At 64.4% G+C, this 18,113-nt stretch overlaps 1 protein-coding gene across 1 annotated transcript in view; it reads right to left on the bottom strand.

Annotated features, from left to right (window-relative positions):
• The window catches only part of FLNC (filamin C), a 31,105-nt gene extending 13,198 nt beyond the window's left edge, over positions 1-17,907 (bottom strand). Inside the window, 33 exon segments of the mRNA XM_055808368.1 lie at positions 120-280; positions 923-1,085; positions 1,629-1,802; positions 2,714-3,311; positions 4,162-4,424; positions 4,857-4,974; positions 5,572-5,741; positions 6,228-6,318; positions 6,460-6,620; positions 6,896-7,019; positions 7,519-7,662; positions 7,972-8,085; positions 8,343-8,536; positions 9,252-9,388; positions 9,725-9,851; positions 10,438-10,575; positions 10,872-11,072; positions 11,959-12,121; positions 12,523-12,537; positions 12,539-12,601; positions 12,726-12,737; positions 12,739-12,783; positions 12,785-12,843; positions 13,233-13,254; positions 13,257-13,328; positions 13,330-13,392; positions 13,764-13,832; positions 13,834-13,862; positions 14,329-14,347; positions 14,349-14,420; positions 14,422-14,514; positions 14,517-14,584; positions 16,811-17,907. Coding sequence (XP_055664343.1) covers positions 120-280; positions 923-1,085; positions 1,629-1,802; positions 2,714-3,311; positions 4,162-4,424; positions 4,857-4,974; positions 5,572-5,741; positions 6,228-6,318; positions 6,460-6,620; positions 6,896-7,019; positions 7,519-7,662; positions 7,972-8,085; positions 8,343-8,536; positions 9,252-9,388; positions 9,725-9,851; positions 10,438-10,575; positions 10,872-11,072; positions 11,959-12,121; positions 12,523-12,537; positions 12,539-12,601; positions 12,726-12,737; positions 12,739-12,783; positions 12,785-12,843; positions 13,233-13,254; positions 13,257-13,328; positions 13,330-13,392; positions 13,764-13,832; positions 13,834-13,862; positions 14,329-14,347; positions 14,349-14,420; positions 14,422-14,514; positions 14,517-14,584; positions 16,811-17,147 — 4,279 coding nt within the window. The 5' untranslated portion in view covers positions 17,148-17,907.
• Between the last annotated feature and the right edge of the window lie 206 nt (positions 17,908-18,113).

An 18,113-nucleotide genomic window follows, 5' to 3' on the forward strand; every position in this document is an offset into this window, starting at 1 on the left:
GGTCCACACAAGCGCACCTACCTGCCAGCAGCCAGGAAACCATCTCCAACCCACAGCCACCCTGGTGGCTCCCACAGCCCCCCCCAGCTTCCCCTGGCCCCCCCAGCCCCACCACGCACCAGGGATGGGATGGCCACCGAAGGTGATGTTGACATCGTAGTCCCCAGGTGTGAAGGGGATGTACTCCACTGTGCAGCTCCCATCCTTGTTGTCCTTGCAGGACATCTTGGCCTCGGAGGGACCCTCGATGGCCAGGCCTAGCCCCCCGGTGCCTGCACCCCTGGGGATGTGACACCACTCAGGGATGCTGCCAGGGGTGGCCTGGCTTTTGGTGTAGGGGTAACATGTCCATGGTGGGTGCTGGGGGGGCCACATCCATGGTAGTGAGATAGAGGTACCACCTCCATGGCAAACAGCCAGAGGTCCCATGTCCATAGTAGTGGGATGGAGGTGGCATGTGTGTGCTGAGGGGAGTAAGGTGGCACATCGACGGCAGGGGGTGGAGATGCCATGTTGGTGGCAAGAGATGGAGGTGCCACATCCATGGCAAGGGGACAGAGATGTCACATTGGTAGCAGGTGGAGAGAGGTTGGAAGTGGCACATCCATGGCAGGGGATGGAGATGGGAGGTTGGTGGCATGGGATGGAAGTGGCATGTCAAATGGCAAGAGATGGATGTGGAGGGTTGCTGGCAGGGGATGGAGGTGCCAATCCAGTACAAGAGGATGAAAGTGGCACATTTGTGGCATGGTATGGAGATGTCAAATCCAATGCAAGAGGATGGAGGTGGCACATCCACGGCATGAGACAGAGATGCCAGGTTGGTGACATGGGATGGAGGTGGCAGATCCATGGGAGGGGCTGGAGGTGGTGGGTTGGTGACAGGGGTGCGAGGTGGCTGGGGGGGGGGTCCAGTGCCCACCTGGTCTCCACAGTGAAGCGGTTTGCCTTGCCGACAAGGCCACCCTCCAGGCCAGGCCCATGTGCCCGCACACGGCTGGGATCGCAGCCCTCTGCCACCCCCACACGGAAGGGGCTCTTGGGGACCGCCACGTCATTGTATGTCACCTCCACCCGGTGCATGCCTGGGGATACAAGGACAGGCTGTCACTCCCCTCCTGCCATGGAGGGGAGGGGGGTCTCAGGGGTCCCTGGTTGGAGTTTGGAGGAAGGTTGGGAGTCCCTGGTTGGGGTTTGAGCTGGGACTGGGGGGGTCTCTGGTTGGGGTTTGGGGTTCCCTGGTTGAGGTTGTGGGGGCCTCTGGCTGGGGTCTAAGGAGGGTCTCAGGATTTGGGGGTCTATGGGGGAGTCAGGGGTTTGGGGGTCCCTGGTTGGGGTTTGGGGGGCCTCAAGGTGTTTTGGGGGTCCCTGCCTGGGGGAACTGGGGGGTCCCTGCTTATGGGGGAACAGGGGGACATCTCTGGCCAGGGGTGGAACAGGGGGGGGTCCCCACTTGGATGTGGGTTGGGGGGGGGGGGAGGCGGGGCGCCTCTCTGGGGATCCCCACCTGGGGGATGGAGGATGTTTGCCCAGGACGTGAGGTCCTCTGTGGGTGTTGGGGTCACTGGGGGGGGTGTCAGGGTCCTCTGGGGGTTTTGGAGTCCCCAGGGTGGGTGGGGGTCCCTCACCATCCTCATAAGGAGTGTAGTCCACGCGGTAGGTGCCATCGCCGTGGTCAGTGATGTAGGTATCGGTCTTGGCACCCGAGGGGTTGACCACCCAGGCCTTGACATGGGGCCCCCCAGTCTTGGTCAGCGCCCGGGCATCCACTGTGAAGTCAGTGCCCACCTCACGCAGCACCCCTGCAGCACAGCACCCTCAGCACCTGCTCAGCACCTGTGGTGAGGTGCCTCCCCAACCCCCGAGAATGAGTCTCCAGCCCCTCTCCTTGCATCCCACAGCTACAGGGCAGGGGGTACCCATGAGGAGCCCCCTATAAGAGGCAGTGCCCGTGGGGATAACCTGTGGACCCCTGTGTAAGAAGGAGGGCAAGGGTGGCCACGGGCAGGAGATGCCCATCCAAGGGCACGGTTTCCATGGGGAGAACATATCCATGGGAGTGTCTGTGGGAAGAAGGTGCCCATGGGGAGGACATGCTGGTGCCCATGCAAGGGGGAGGTACCCATGGGGAGAAGGTGCCCATGTGTTGGAGATGTTGGTGCCCATGGGGAGGAGGTGTCCATAGGGTGCCCAGGAGTCCTCCCCATGAGAGAGGGTGTCTATGGGGAGAAGGTGTCCCCAGGGGGACATGGGGAGGAGGTGCCCATGAGGAAAAGATGCCCACAGGGATGGGATGTCCATGAGGGTACCCAGGATGTCCATGAGAGGGGGTGTCTATGGGATGGCCATGGGGAGGAGATGTTGGTGCCCATAAGGATACCCATGCAAAGGAAAGATGTCCATGGGGAAGAGATGTCCACGGGAGTGCCGAGGAGTCTTCCCCATAGGAGGGGGTTCTATGAGGAGGAGGTGTCTATGGGGATGGGAGATATCCATGGAGATGACATCCCACAGGGATGAGGGTCCCACGGGAAGGATACACCAGTGCCCATGAGGATGTTCACTGGGAGGAGGTGCCCATGGGGAGACAGTGCCCATAGCTATGTCCATGGGGAAGAGGTGCCCACAGGGATGGGATCTCCATGGGAAAGAGGTGCCCATGAGGAGGAAATGCCCATAGTGGCATCCATGGGGAGATGTCCCTTGCTCTCACCTCGCGGCTCCACGCCTTTACCGTAGACCTTGACACCACTGGTATCCACAGCAGGATCGACGGTGACACGGACAGGGAACTTGGGGACGGGGTGGCCACCATATTTGATGGTGATGGTATAGGAGCCGGGGCAGGCAGGGGTGTAGGTGATGGCATAGGTGCCATCCCGGTTGTTCTGGATGAGCACCTCCGCTTTCACACCAGCTTCCGAAATTATCTCAATGGTGAGTTCAGCGTCCCCAGCTTTGGAGCAATCCACCATGAAGGTGGCCACCTCCCCAGCTTTGCCGCGTTCCAAACCAGGCCCGCTGGCTGTCACCTTGTTGGGATCAAAGATGGGGGTCACCTCCGCCTTGAAGGGGCTGCCAGGGATGTGCCGGTCGGCAAAGAGGATGTTGATGGTGTAGTCACCAGGCTCTGTCGGCAAGTAGGAGACCGAGCAGGAGCCATCGCCATTGTCCTGGCACTCTATCTTGGCCTCGCAGGGACCCTCCACTGTCAGCCCCAGCCCGCCGGTGCCCGCGCCCTTGGTGTCAATGGTGAAGGGGGCTGGGGTGCCCACCTTGCCGCCCTGCAGCCCTGGCCCATAGGCACACACCTAGGGGGGGAGACACACGTCAGAGGAGGGGGTTGGGGGCCACACATGTGTGTGCAAGGCGAGGGGTGGGGGTGCCGGCAGGCTCTGCCAAGGCAATGGGTGTGCAAGGGGCAGGGGGGGCGCCGTGCCAGTGCTGTGTGCGTGCAAGGGACAGGTGTGCCAGTGCGCGAGGGATGGGCGTGCTGGCAGTAACTGTGGAAGGGATGGGCATGCTGGTGTGCAAGGGACAGGTGTACTGGAGGTGAGTGTGCAAGGCATGGGCCAGTGTGCAAGGGATTGGCATGCCAGTGGGAAGCATGCAAGGCATGGGTGTGCCGGTGGTAAGCGTGCAAAGGACAGGCATGCCAGTGGTATACGTGCAAGGCACAGGCATGCTGGTGGTAAGCATGCAAGGAATGAGAATGCCCACGGTATGCATGCAAGGCATGGGTGTGCTGGTGACAAGTGTGCAAGGGATAGGTGTGTCCACAGTAAGTGTGCAATTGCACCTGCAGCATGGAGGTGACAAGCACGGGTGCTCTCAGTCCATGTTGTTATGCGAGTGGGGTGTGCAAGAAGCATGCAAGTGGTGTAAGTGTGCAAGGAACACCATGCAAGTGTGTGGGCAGGGTGGGTGCAACCAGCTGGCACGTGCAAGCAGGGAGCGGGCACTGTGCGGGCAGTGGAGGTGGCTGTGAGCAGCGTGGGTGTGCAACAGCGCACACAAGCAGCTTGAGTGTGCGAGGAGCGTGCATAGGCAACGTGACCTGTCCATGGGCTGCATGCATGGGGCACACAAGGACACACGTGTGCAAGGGGTGGGGGGCACACTCACCCCCTTGCATGCATGCCGGGCAAGCAAGGGCCTCACCTTGGAGGGGTCAGGGGGCAGCTGCGCCTCCACGGGGAAGGGGCTTCCAGGGACCGGGTGTCCATCGTAGGTGACCTCCACCTTGTAAGGCCCCTCCTCGGTGGGGGTGTAGGTAACAGGGTGGGGGCCGCCAGGGGGGGCTGGGCCCACCTTGCAGGGGAGGGGGCGGCGGGAGGGGCCAGTGACCTTGACCTCCACCTTGCCCTGGCCCCCAGCTCCCTGTGCCTCTACTGCGAACTCCTGCGCCTGCCCCACCTCCACCTCTGCGGGGCAACATGGGGGTGGTGGTCAGGGGAGGGGGACACACCCAGGGGGGTACCCCATGCCTAAGGGTGTCCGTCCCCCCCCCCCCAGGGTGCCCCCACCCCATAGTGGGCCCACATCCAAGGTGTCATCCCCCCCAGGGTGCCCCCCACTTCATATCCAAGGGTCTTGTGTCCACCCCATAGCGCGCCCCTCCCCAAGGGTGCCCCCACCCCACAGTGCACCCCACACCCAAGGGTGCCCCCTTCCAAGGTGTCCCCATCCCCTGCTGCATCCCATACCCAGGGTGTGTCCCCCACCCCATACCCAGGGGTTGTGCCCCCTCGCACGCATGCCCCACACCCAAGGGTGCCCCCCCATGGTGCCTACACCGTAGCGATGCCCTCCCCCACCCCAGGGTGCCCACCCCCCCCACCAAGACCCCCACTCACTGCTGTTGAGCCCCTGCACCTTGACCTTGCTGAGCTGCAGGGGGGGCGCCACGGTGACAGGGAAGGGGCTCCTTGGGATCTGGTCCCCCCCGTAGGTAACCACCACGGCCAGGGGACCCTGTGGGTGCACCCGCACCTTAGGGTGCTGCCAGGGGGCCCCCCCACCCACACCCACTGAGGGGGGGAAGGGAGAAGGGGCCTGCAAGGGGGTGTGCTGGGGGATTCGTGTCACTCATGGGTGCTGGAGGGGGTACCTGGGGGTGCCCAGGGGCTTTGGGGGTCCCTGGGAGACCCAGGAGGTTCAGGAGCCCAAGGGCTTCCCAGGGCTCAGGCACCCATGGGTGCTCGGGGACGGCAGGGATATGTGTCAGAATCCCAGGGCTGGTGGCATCCATGAGACTGTGGGAGGGTTTGGGGGTCCTGGGGTGGGAATGGGGTGCCCATGGCATGGGGCATCCATGGGGATGAGGTGCCTACACCGGGATGTCTGTGGGGGTGTCCTTGGGGTGCCCAGGTGACAGGATGTCAGTGAGGGTACCCCTATGGGTTATCTACAGGCGTGCCCGTGTGGGGTGCTCATATGGGATGGGGTGTGCCTGGGGGCAGTTCATATGGAATGGGGGGCCCCTATGAGGGGTTCGTATGGGACAGGGGGCTGCAGGGGATGGGGTGGGGTGCCCCAGGGGGTGCCGTAGGGGTCTCCCCCATACCCCACCTGCTGCAGAGCGGTGTACTTGACGGTATAGGAGTAGTCGTGGTTGTCGATGACCTCGAAGTCGCGCACAGCGGGGCCCTGCCCTGGCCCCCCGAACTGCACCTCCAGCGGTGCCTTGCCCGCACCCTTCGTCTGCACCGTGAAGTGGGTGGGCTTCCCCACCTCCACGCCTGTGCCGTACGGTCAGCGCCCGCTGCACCCCACAGCGCCCAGACCCACGGCACCCACATCTCTGCCTTACAAGCACCCAGCCTTGCTACCCCCATATCACCCCACCCCACAGCACCCTGTCCCAGCCCCTTGCTCTACAGCACCCAGCACCACAGCACCCAGAACTCCATCCCCACAGCACCCAGGGTCCCTGCCCCACAGCACCCAGCCCCACAGCACCCAGCCCCACAGCACCCAGGGTCCCAGCCCCACAGCACCCAGCCCCACAGCACCCAGGGTCCCTGCCCCACAGCACCCAGCCCCATAGCACCCAGGGTCCCTGCCCCACAGCACCCAGCCCCACAGCACCCAGGGTACCTGCCCCACAGCACCCAGCCCCACAAGCACCCAGGGTGCCTGCCCCACAGCACCTAGAACCCAGCCTTGCTCCCCCCATATTACCCTGCCCCGCAGCACCCTGCCACCCCATCTCCCTGTCCCCTCACCCGTCCGGTTGAGCCCGGGTCCCTCCGCCTTGACCTTGCTGGCATCATGGGATGGGTCCACCTTGATGCGGAAGGGGCTGCTGGGGATCTCCTGGGGAGAGAGACGGCGGCATGGTGGCATGGCAACACTGCCAGGGGACAGAGCCCCCCACCCCACAGGACCTCAGTGGGCAGGGAGGTGACATGCAGGCCACCTGGTGTGGAGCAGGAGGCTGGGATGGGTGTGCAGTACCTGGTTGGCAAAGAGCACCATGATGGTGTACAACCCAGCACCCGGTGGCGTGTACTTCACTGTGAAGGTGTCATTGTCGTTCTTGATGATGTCAAAGTCAATGTCGGCCTCCAGCGGCCCCACCACGCCGGGGGCACATTTGATCCCAATGCTCACGTCCCCTGCAAAGGGTCCCCACCATCAGCACTGTGTCACCCTGCTCCCCTGGGTAGCACCAAGGGATGGGGCTGGACCATGGACACAGGCCTGGACCAGGAATGGGTTGATGGACCAGGAACGCAGGGGCAGGACCAGGGATGATGGATGAGGACCAGGGTGGCAGGGATGCAAGACCAAGACTAGGAATAATGGACCAGGACCAGGGATGCAGAAAACAGCTGCCATGCCCACAGAGGGGCTCCCATGGGTGCCAGATGCTCCCATGGTGGGTACCCACCTTGTCCAGCCTCACTGCAGTCGACGGTGAAGTAGGTGGGCTCGTTGGCCTTCAGCCCTGTCTTCTCCACACCTGGCCCATAGACCTTCACCCTACCAGGGTGGCTGCCCTCACCCACATTCACCTGTGGGTACAGGGAGTGTTGCCAGCGGCATCCGTGGTGCCATGAACCCCTCCTTATGCCTGCCACCCATGTACCATGCACCTCATCCTCCTGCCCAGCACCCTCGTCATTGGGCCTGGCACCACACAGACCATGGACCTCACCCCTGTGCCCAGCACCCGTGAATTTCAGCCTGGCACCCCATGGGTCTGGGACGCCCAACTCCACTACTGGCACCCCAAGTCCCTGCATGTCTGGCACCCCATTCCCATCAACCCATGGGACCCCCATCTCCATGCTTGGCACCCTATAGGTCTAGGAACCCCATCTCCATGCCCAGCACCCCATCCCCATGTCCATCACCCCACAGGACCCCTATTTCCACCCCTGCCACTCTGTCTCCATCGGCATCACCCCATGGACCCCCATCCCCACCCTGGCACCCCATTCCCATGGGACCCCCATCCCTATCATCCCATGGACCCCCAATCCCATGCCCAGCACCCCATGGGACACTCACACGGAAGGGGCTGCTGGGGGTGGTAACACCCCCCCAGGTGACGATGATGGTGTGCTTGATGGCCTTAGTGGGCACGTAGACGCAGTGGTAGGTGCCATCCCCGTTGTCCTTCACCTTGATGTCAATGGGGAAGCCCTCGGCATCCTGCAGGCACCGGGGGGAGGTGAGGGGACCCACTGGCACTCATTGGCACCCAGCAGTGCAATGGTACTCAATGCCCAGCAGCACCCAATGGCACTCAGTGATGCCCAGTGGCACCCAACAGTGCCCAGCAGCACCCAACGGCACACAGTGATGCCCAGCAGCACCCAACAGGGCCCCACAGCACCCAGTAGCACTCAGTGATGCCCAACGACGCCCAGCAGCACCCAATGGCACTCAGTGATGCCCAACAGCACCCAACAGCACCCAGTGATGCCCAACAGCACCCAACAGTGCCCAAAGGCACCCTACCTGGGCGTAGAGCTTGAGGGGGCCCTTGCCGGCACCACGGGTGTCAATGGTGAACTCGGCCGGCCGCTCCACGATGCAGCCGGTGGGCTCCAGCCCCGGCCCGAAGGCCTTCACCTATGGGTGTGAGTGAGGGTGGGGGGAGTCAGGGTGGCATCGGCACCCCCAGCACCCATGGAGGGGGTGTGGGGGGGAGATCCGGGGAATGGGGGCAGCACATAGAGGTGCAAAGATGGGGGGTAGCACCCGGGGGTAGTCAGGTAGGGAGCAATTTCTGGGGGTGCAAGGAGTGCCCAGAGGGCGGGTAGCACCCGGGAGCGCAGGGATACAGAGTGCAGCAGGGTGCAATGGGGTGCTATGGGGCACAGAGCTACCTTCTCGGGCCAGGAGTCGTTGGGGGCGGGCAGGATGTGGGCGATGAAGGGGCTGTCCTTTATGTCCTCGTCATCACACACCACGTGGACAGCGTACTCCCCTGCCTCCGTGGGCCAGTATCGCACATCACATGAGCCGTCCCCCTTGTCATCACACTCAATCTTGGCCTGTGATGGGCCCTCGATGGAGAAACCTAGGGGGTGGCACCACCGGGTGATGCAGTCCTCCAAGAGAGCCCCAGCATTCTCAGCACCATGTTACCCTCCCCATGCCCATGTCCCCAGGGTGGTGACCCCCAGTCCATGTTCTTGTTCCCATCATGGTGTCTCTCAGCCTGTGCCCATGTCCCCTGGGTGGTGCCACCCAATACACGTCCATGTCCTCAGGGTAGTGACACCCAGTCCTTGTCTTCATCAAGGTGTCCCTCAGCCTATGCTTAGGGCCCCTGGGTGGTGCCCCCCGGTACGTTTCCATGTCCCCAGGGTGGTCACCCCCAGCCTGTGCCCATGCTTCCATCATGGTGTCCCTCAGACTAAGCCCATGTCCCCAGTATGGTGACACCCAGTCTGTGACCAAATCCCCAGGGTGGTGCCACCCAGTATGTCTCCAATGTTGTCATCCCAAGTCTGCACCCATGTCCCCATCTTCACATTCCCGTCTGTGTTCATGTCCCTGCCACAGTGCCACCCAACCTGTGCCCGTGTCCTCACTGCAGTGTCCTCTAGCCTGTCCCCATGGCCCAACTGCAGTGCCACCTATCCCATGCCCACATCCCCACCACAATGCCACCCATTCCCACCATGATACCACCCACTGCATGCCCACATCCCCACCATGATGCCACCCATCCTGTGCCCACATCCCCACCCTGGCACCCCCACCATGGGTGCCCCTGTGCCCCAACTCACCCAGGGTGCCAACTTCGGTGCCGATGGCCTCCACCACGAAGTCAGCCGACTTGCCCACTACGCCGCCCTCCAGCCCTGGCCCCCAGGCCCGCACCTTCTGGGAGCCTGGTTCAGGGGCCACCTGCACCTCGAAGGGGCTGCAGGCACCACATCAGCACAGGGCACCCTGCATGCCCCACGCCTATCGCACGCCCCTTGCTTGCAGCTTGCACACCCACTTGCATGTCCCTTGCACAGCATACGTGTGCCTTGCACACCCTCCATGGGACTTGCACATCCCTTGCACACACCATGTCTTTTGCACACCCCTTGCACACCCTGCATGCTCGATGTGCCTTGCTTGCATCTTGCACCCCTCCTTGCACGCCCTCCCACATGCCCCCCCCTTTGCACACCCTCCCACCCCAGGAGCCTGGTGGGGCAGGGGGTGCAGGGTAGGTGGGGCGGTCCCCGTGGGTGGTGGCTCAGCTGACCTGCGGGGGATGGCGTAGCCACCCCAGGTGATGGCCACCTGGTACTTGCCAGGCACCATGGGGTGGTACTCGCACTCATAGACACCGTCGCCCGCGTCCCGCACCTTCACCGGCTCCTCTGTGCCCTCTGTAGGAAGCAGGGGGTTTCAGATGGTGGCACCCCTTACCATGGTGCCCCCCCTTCATGTACATCCCTCCATAGACAGACCCATGTTGACCCCCCAACCATGCACCCCCTCATAGACACTCCCATGGTGCCCCCCAACTATGGGCCACCCATTGGGACCCCCACGGTGCTCCACCAGCCATGGACCCCCCCCATGATGCCCCCCAACTGTGCATCCCACCATGGTGCCCCCCCCAACCACTTACCCCTACCCATGGACACCCCCATGATGCCCTCCAACCATGCATCCCCCTGCCATGAGCACCCCCATGGTGCCCCCCAACCACGGACACCACCAAGGACACCCTCATGGTGCCCCGCAACCATGCACATCCCTCCATGGGGACCCTCATGATTCACCCCCCCATGGCAGCCCCCCACCCATGCACATCTTTCCATATCACACCCCCCGCCCATGCACCCCACCCTGGGCACACCCCCAGACCCTCCCCAATCACATCCCCAACCCCTGGTGCCCTCCGACCATACAACCCTCCTGGTCACCCCCATAGTGCCCCCCACCCACCCCCACCCCTTGCACACTCACTGGGCCCCTTGATGAGCACCCGCAGGTCCCCGGTGCCGGCGCCCTTGGTGAGCACCCTGAAGTCGGCCACCTCCTTCACCCGCACGCCCTTGGGCTGCAGCCCCCGGCCCGTGGCCCGGCACGCTGAGGGCGTGCATGCTGCCGGCAGGATGGCACCCTCAGCACCCAGCACCGACAGCACCCGTAGGTGCTGGGAGGGCCCGGGCTGGGGAGCTCAAGGGAGGGAAGAGGCAGGTCAGGGGGTCCCCAGGGGCATAAGGGTGGTATTGGGACACCCTGGGGACAGATGGATGCCATGGAGACAGTCTGGGGGACACCCTGGGGTATATGGGTGCTATGGGGAGACTACAGGCACAGGGGTGCCATGGGGCCACCTGGGGAACTGATGGGTGCTGTCATGCAGACATGGTGGGGCCCCCCATGGCAGGTCTCACCTTCAGCCACGTTGACAGTGAAGGGGCTCTTGGGGATCTGGGCACCGGCGTAAGTGACACAGATGGTGTGTGGCCCCTCCAGGACGGGCCGGTAGGTGCAGCGGTAGATGTTGTCCCCTTTGTCCTCCAGCATCACTTCCACGGTGTCCCTCCGGCCCTGGGGGTCCACAATCACCACCCCCACGTCGCCTGGGCCAGCCCCTACCACAGTGAGGAAATGGGCTCAGTGCCACCCAGCCATGCCATGGCCAGGCCACCATAAGGATGTAGTCCCACTGCCACCAGGTCATGCCATAGCCATGTCATCATGAGGACGCGGCCTCAGTTCCACCAGACCATGCCACCATGAGAAAACAGCATCAGAGCCACCAGGCCATGCATGGATGACACAAGAAGGACACAATCTCAGTGCCACCAGGCCATGCCATGGCCATGCCACCAGGAGGATGTGGCCCTAGAGCCACGAGGCTATGCTGTGGCTATGCCACACCTCAGTGTCCCCCCGCCCTCATCATGGCAAGGACATGACCCCAGTGCCACCACACCATGACACAGTGAGAACATCCAGCCAAGCCATGGCAAGGACACGGGCTCAGTGCCACCCAGACATGTCATTGCTGTATCACCACAAGGACACTACCACCTGGTCACACCATGGCCATGCCACCATGAGAGCATGGTACCAGAGCCACCAGGCCATGCCATGGCCATGCCACCATGAGGACATGGTCCCAGAGCCATCAGGTCATGCCACCCTGAGGACACAACCTCAGTGATACCCAGTAACACATTGGCCATGCCACAATAAGGACATAGCCCCAGAGCACCATGCCATCCCATGGCCATGGCATGAGAAGGACACTATCTCAGTGCCACCAGGCTATGCCATGGCCTTGCCCTCATGAGGATGTGTCAGAGCCAGCAGGCCATGGCCAGGGCCACACCACCATGAGGACAATGCCCTCAATGTCACCCAGCACCAACACATCCATGCCACACCTCAGTGCCACTGGCCCATGCCATGTCCTGGCACCAAGCCAGAGAAATGACCCCCCCTGCTCCATGTCCGGTGGCCACCAGAGCCCACCTGCGGTGTAGATATCGAAGTAGGTGGGCTTGTTGGCCACATTGCCGACAGGCTCCAAGCCAGGGCCGCGTGCCATCACCTTGTTAGCGTCCCCAAGGGCCATGCCCACATTGACACCAAAGGGGCTCTTGTCAATATTCTGCCCCGCAAACAGCACCGTCACCTGTGGGATAAGGTGGGGGTCAGGGGTGGCCATGTCCCCCACTGCCACCCAGCACCTTGGTGGCACCCCCACAGGGTACACAAAGTGGGACACCCCAGGGACCTCCAGTGCAATGTCCTGAAGGGGCTCCCTTCACCTCCCTGCCCCCCCCCCAAGGACCCCTTATTGCCCTCCCTGGGACCCTAACACAAGAACCAGCAGGGACCCAAGCAGGCCCCTCAAGGGCTAAGGGCTCCCCCCAGGGCCCTCCCCCTATTGCAATACCCCCTCCCAGGGACCCTAATGGGGACACTCCAGGGGACCCCCAGCACTCCTCTGTGCTGAGCACCCCCCCATTCCGGGTGCAGGGGACACCCACCACCCCAAGACGCACGTTGAGGTGCAGGTCTATGGGTGCTCACCTTGTGCAGCCCCCCCAACCTTGGGCACATAGGTGACGCTGTATGTCCGCTTCTTGTCATTGTTGGGGACAACCTTGGCCTAAGGGGGGAACCCCAAAAAAGGAGGGGTGAGTGACACAGAGTTGGAAACCTGGCGACACACCCCACACACAGGTGGGGTGTGCTGGGGGAACCCAGGCATCTGGGGTGCCCCCAACCCATACCTCCTCAGTGTGGACCCTCAGGGTCCTCAACGTAGACCAGGACCTCGCCAACCCCCGCGCCTCTCGAGGGTCCTCACCGTGAACTGCGCTTGGCTTCAGCACCACGTTCCCTGTGGGGCTCAATGCCTGGCAGGTGCCCCAGGGGTCAGGGGTGCCACCCCCCACCAGCACCCCATGGGTGGGCACCCAGCTCCTGGGACCGCGCCTCAGCTTGGGACCTCCAGGTTGCCCTTGGAGGTGGCAGGGGGTCCCTGGGCACCCCCAAGTATGAGGGGGGGGCTGGGGTTGGAAAGGAGGGTCCCTGGGCTTGGAGAGGACTCATGGTTTACCTTCATGCCCTGACATCCCACGTCCCCCCTTGTGGCACCCATGTTCCCCCTGCCCTGTGCCCCCCTCCCCATGCCACCCTTGTGCCTGGCCATAGCATCGCCCCTGTCCCCTGCCATGTCTCCTCCCACACCCCCCTCTGTGCCTGGCCACCGTGTGCCCCCCAGTGCCCCCCTGTGCCCGTACCAGGCCCGTAGGGCGTCGGGCGCGGGAGGGCTGGGGCTGGCGGGCGCGCAGGGGGGCCCCCGGCTTCAGCTTGGCCTTGGGGAACTGGGAGGAGGTAGGTCATCACTGAGTGCTCGTCCACGTTGGGGTCCACAATCTCCTCGGGGGCAATCACCTGCAGGGACACACACACCCCCCCAATGCCAGTTAGCCCCCTCCCATGATGCTCCCACCCACGGTGGCCCTGTCAAGGACCCTCACACACGCTGCGCCCCCACACCACACACCCAGGGACCCCCCACGCCCAGGCGACCCCATAGGGACCCCCCTGTCCTTCCCACTTTGTACCCAGGGATGCCCCATGCCCAGGGACACCCCTGCCCCACTCCATGTCACCCACTTAGGACCCCTCCACACACGCCCACTCACCCCATCATGGGACCTACTGGCACCCAGGACCCCATCCCACATGCCCCCCAGCCCCACTATGCCACGGGGCTGCCAGGCCCTCCCAGCACTCCCAGTGCCCCCCAGTGCTCCCAGTACCTGGGGGACACCCAGCCAGTCGTCTGCCTGCTGCATGGCCTCCCGGGCATTCTGCACCGGCTGGTTGGGGGTCCCAGCTCTCCCAGTCTGGGCACAGGCCTGGACAGGGCAGAGGGTGGGTGTGTGAGATAGGCAACCTCGGGGGGAGGGGGAGCAGCACCCCCACCCTCCTGGGGGGGGACAGCACTCCCTCCCCCTTTGTGCCCCCAGATCCTCCCCAGTGCCCCCCAGTATCCCATGCCAGCGCAGCCTGGGGGATGGCTATTCCCCAGTACCCCCTGCCCCCCCCACCAGTGCCCCCTGAGCCAGCATGGACCGGGGGGGGCACTTGACTATTAATGAGGGGGCAATTGCCCTCCAGGCCTGTGCCCCCATGGCCACTAACCAGGGGGGGCGGGGGGGGTGCAATAGCTCCCCCATACCCCCATGCCCACTAACCGGGGGGGCAATTACTCCCACAGCCCACTGTCTGGGGGTGGGTGCAGTTGCCCTCCACAGCCCGCCCCCCCCCCCCCCCCCCCCCCCCCCCCCCCCCCCCCCCCCCCCCGCCCCATGCCCTCCTCACCAGGGGCACAGTTGTCCACCAGGGGCACCCAGGGCTTTGCCATCCTGCCAGTCACGGTGGAAGTTGGTGATGGGCAGCTGCGGCACCTTGTTTCTGGATCCAGCCCAGCAGCTCGCTGCTTGGGGGTCTGCCGGGCGGGCGTCTTACCTCCTCCTCATCCTCCCACATGGGCACTGGAGATGGAGTTAGTGCAGGATCAGCGTCCAGATCAGTCCCAGGATCAGCTTCAGGTTCCCATCCACGATGGCCTTGCTGTCTGCAAGCACACAGGCACTTCAAGGCCACCACCTCCAGCTTCGCCGTGGGCATCCCCAACACCCTGGAGCCAGCCTGGGGACACCCCAGAGCACCCACAGGGTCCCTGTCATCCTGGCACCCCAGAGCATGCATGGGGGTCCTTGCCACCCTCAGGGTCCCCACGTTTGGCACCCCCAGCACCCACAGGGTCCCCACTACCCCAACGTCAAGCTGGGGACATCCCAAAACCCCAAGGGCACCATGAGGGTCCCTGCCACACTGGCACCAGGCTGGGGGACACCCCAGGGCACACACAGGGTCTCCAACATCCTGCTGCCAGGCTGGGAATGCACTGACCACCTCAGGGACATCCCCAGGGTCCCTGGCACCCCAGCACCCAAGGCCATGGGCAGGGGTCCTGGGTACCCCCAGCAAAAGCAGGGGGCCACCCCAGCACCCCCAGGGCCCCTGGCACCCCAGTGTCAGGCTGCGAACACCCTGACACCCCACAGCACTGTCACTCCTGTCCTTCTGGAGCACCCCACAGCACCCAGCTGCAGCACCCCCGACCCCCCCAGGGGACCCCACATGGGGCACAGCACAGTGGGGGGGACCCCAACACCTCACCGGACAGTGCCCTCAGGGGGAAACCCTGACAGCACCCCTGGGGTTCCCTGACCCCTCCAGCACCTTGGGGTGTCCCTGCCCCACAGCACCCTGGGGGGACCCCCATCAGAGAACCCTGAGGGTCCCCTGTCCCTGTCAAGAGCACCCTGGAGTGACCCTCTCCCAGCACCCTGGGGGTCCCTGGCCAGGGGAGAGGGCCAGGAATGGGGAAACTGAGGCAGGGGGCGGGGGGGGGGGGGGGGCAAGGCATCCCGGCCCCTCCCCCACGCCCTGCAGAGAGGACCCAGGCATCCCGGCCCCTCCCCCTCGCCTTCCCTCCCTCCCCCCCCCCCCCCCCCCCCCCCCCAGCGATCGTGTTTCGGGGAGGAAATGGGCTGCAGATGTGGCCCGGTGACACCCCCCCAATTGCTGGGGCCTCCCAGGGAGGGGCAACATCTGGAGGGCACCCCAACATCTGGGGAGGGTAGAGTTGGGGGGCAAGGAAACCCCCCGGGGGGATGGGTGGGCGTGTGACACCCCTGCGGGGACATGCAGGGATGCTCAGCCCCCCACCCACTGGTCTGGGTGTGCAAGGGGGGGCGTGCAGGCCCCTCGCCTCGTGCAACGCACATGGGGGCTGCCGCATGTGCAAGTGCTAAGGAAGGCTGCGAGCGTGCAAGCGGAGTGTGCAAGGGTGCAAGCCACCCACCCGTGTGTGCGGGGGCGAGCGCGATGCGAGGGGGTCACCCTGCAGCTGTCGGGGTGGCGGGTGGGCGCTGGGGCCCTGCGCAGCGGGGCGAGCGTGCGGGGGGCGAGCGTGCCCCTGCAGTGTGAGCTCACCGGCACGCAGCCCCCGAGCCAAGAGTGAGCTCAGCGCAGCCGCCTCGCATGGCCCCCTCGCACGCTGCGGCCCCTCACGCGGGGAGCGGAGCCCTGGCCGGGCACGCTTGGCCCCTCACACAATCGTGCATGTGCAACACGGCCCCTTGCACACGGCCCACGTGCACCACTCAGCCTCGTGCAGTCCCTCGCACAGCGGTCAGAGTGGCAGCACGGCCTTGCACGCTCGTTCCCAGCTTTGTTCCCACTCGTCCATCGCCCTCACTCTTGCACGCTCACACCCTGTTCCTCCATTGCCCTGCTCTTGCACACTCGCCCCCTATTCTCATTCGTCCATCAGCCCTGCTTTCGCACACTCGTCCTCCATTCACACTCACCTATCGCCCCTACCCTTGCACACTCATCCTCAGCGCTGTCCCCACTTGTCCATCACCTCTGCCCTTGCACACTCATCCCCGCCTCATTCATCAGCCCTGCTCTTGCACGCTCACCCCCCTGTTCCCACTCCCCCCATTGCCCCTGCCCTTGCACACTCCCCCATGACCCCATCCACACTTGTCCATCAGCCCTGTCCTTGAACACCCACCCTATTCCCACTCCTCCACCTCACCTGCCCATGCACACTCATCCCCCACCCTCACCCCCACATGTCCATCACCTCTACCCTTGCACACTTTCACCCCTCCACTCCCACTCCCTTCATCTCCCCTGCCCCTTACCACACTTGTCCCCAGCCCCATCTTCACTTCCTCACATGACCCGTCTTGCACACTCACCACCTCCGCACCCGATCACTCACCAATGGAGACCAGCTTGATGTGCTCCCTCTCCAAGAACTCCAAGGCCACTGAGACGTTCTCCAGCTTCATCTGGCGAAAGTTGGGGCGCGGATGGTACTTGCGCCCCATCTTCTTCTGGCTGAGGACCTCCAGGAGGGCGATGAGGCGTAGGCCATCGCTCAGGTCCCGCTGCAGGTCCCCAATGCGCTTATGGACACACTTGAGGTGCTCATTGCACCAACGGGTGAAGGTGTTCTGCTGGATCTTCTTCCAAGGAGCGTCCTCTGCCAGGTCCTTCTCGGTGGCTGGTAGCTCCTCTGGTTCCTCAGCTGTCTGTGTCTCGTAGGTGGAGTTCATGGTGAAAGGGTGCTGGTGGGGGTGGTGGGTGCTGGGGGGGCGGGTTGTAGACCAGGCTGGGGGTTAGCGTCCTGGGTTGGAGCTGGTATCCTGGTTAGGGGGTCCCGGGTCACTCCAGGTGCCCGGGTGGGTGTCCCAAGTCAGTCCTGGTGCCTGGGGTGGAGGTCCTGGATCAGGCCCAGTGTCCCAGAGAGGTCCTGGGTGGATGCTGGTATCCTGAGTGGGGGTCCCCAAGTCAGCGCTAGTGTCCCAGGTGGGGGGGTCCTGGGTCAATGTGGGTGCCTGGGGTGGGGTCCTGGGTGCCCGTGGCAGTGCTGGGGGGGACAATGTCCTGGGGCAGTTGCGGTGTCCTGGGTGGGTGCTGGTGTCCTGGGTGGGGTCCCAGTTCCCGGTGTCACTCCTGCTGCCGGTGTCCCGGATCAGTCCCAGCGCTCAGGGTGGGGGTCCCGGGTCAGCCCCGGCGGTCCGGGGGTGGGGGCGGGGATCCCGGCGCAGTGCCGGTGTCTGGTACAGTGTCCCAGTTCCCGGGGTCAGTCCCCGGTGCTGGAGGATCGTGTCCCGGATCAGTCCCGGTGCAAGTTCCCGGCGTCAGAGCTGGTTCCCGGTGCCGGTTCCCGGGGTCGGTTCCCTGTTCCCAGCGAATTCCCGGAGCAGAGCAGTAGTTCCCGGAGGGGGTCCGGGTCGGTTCCCGGTGTGTTCCCGAGGCGGAGCGGTGGTTCCCGGTGGGGATCAGGGTCCGAGTCGGTTCCCAGTGCCGGGGGCGGCGGGCGGCGAGTGGCGGCGCCGAGGGCGGCGGCGGCTTTAAGCGCTGCCCCCGTCCCATCCCGTCCCGCCCCGCCCGGCCCCGCGGCCCCGGGATGGGCCTGCCCGGCGGGGGGGGGGCCTGACCGCAGCCGCTATTTATAGCCCCGGCGGCACAGCCGCTGCGCTCTGGGACCCCTGGGATTCCCTGAGAGCAGCAGACCC

This window comes from Falco peregrinus, chromosome 6, assembly GCF_023634155.1.
Source record: "Falco peregrinus isolate bFalPer1 chromosome 6, bFalPer1.pri, whole genome shotgun sequence".
NCBI lineage: Eukaryota > Metazoa > Chordata > Aves > Falconiformes > Falconidae > Falco > Falco peregrinus.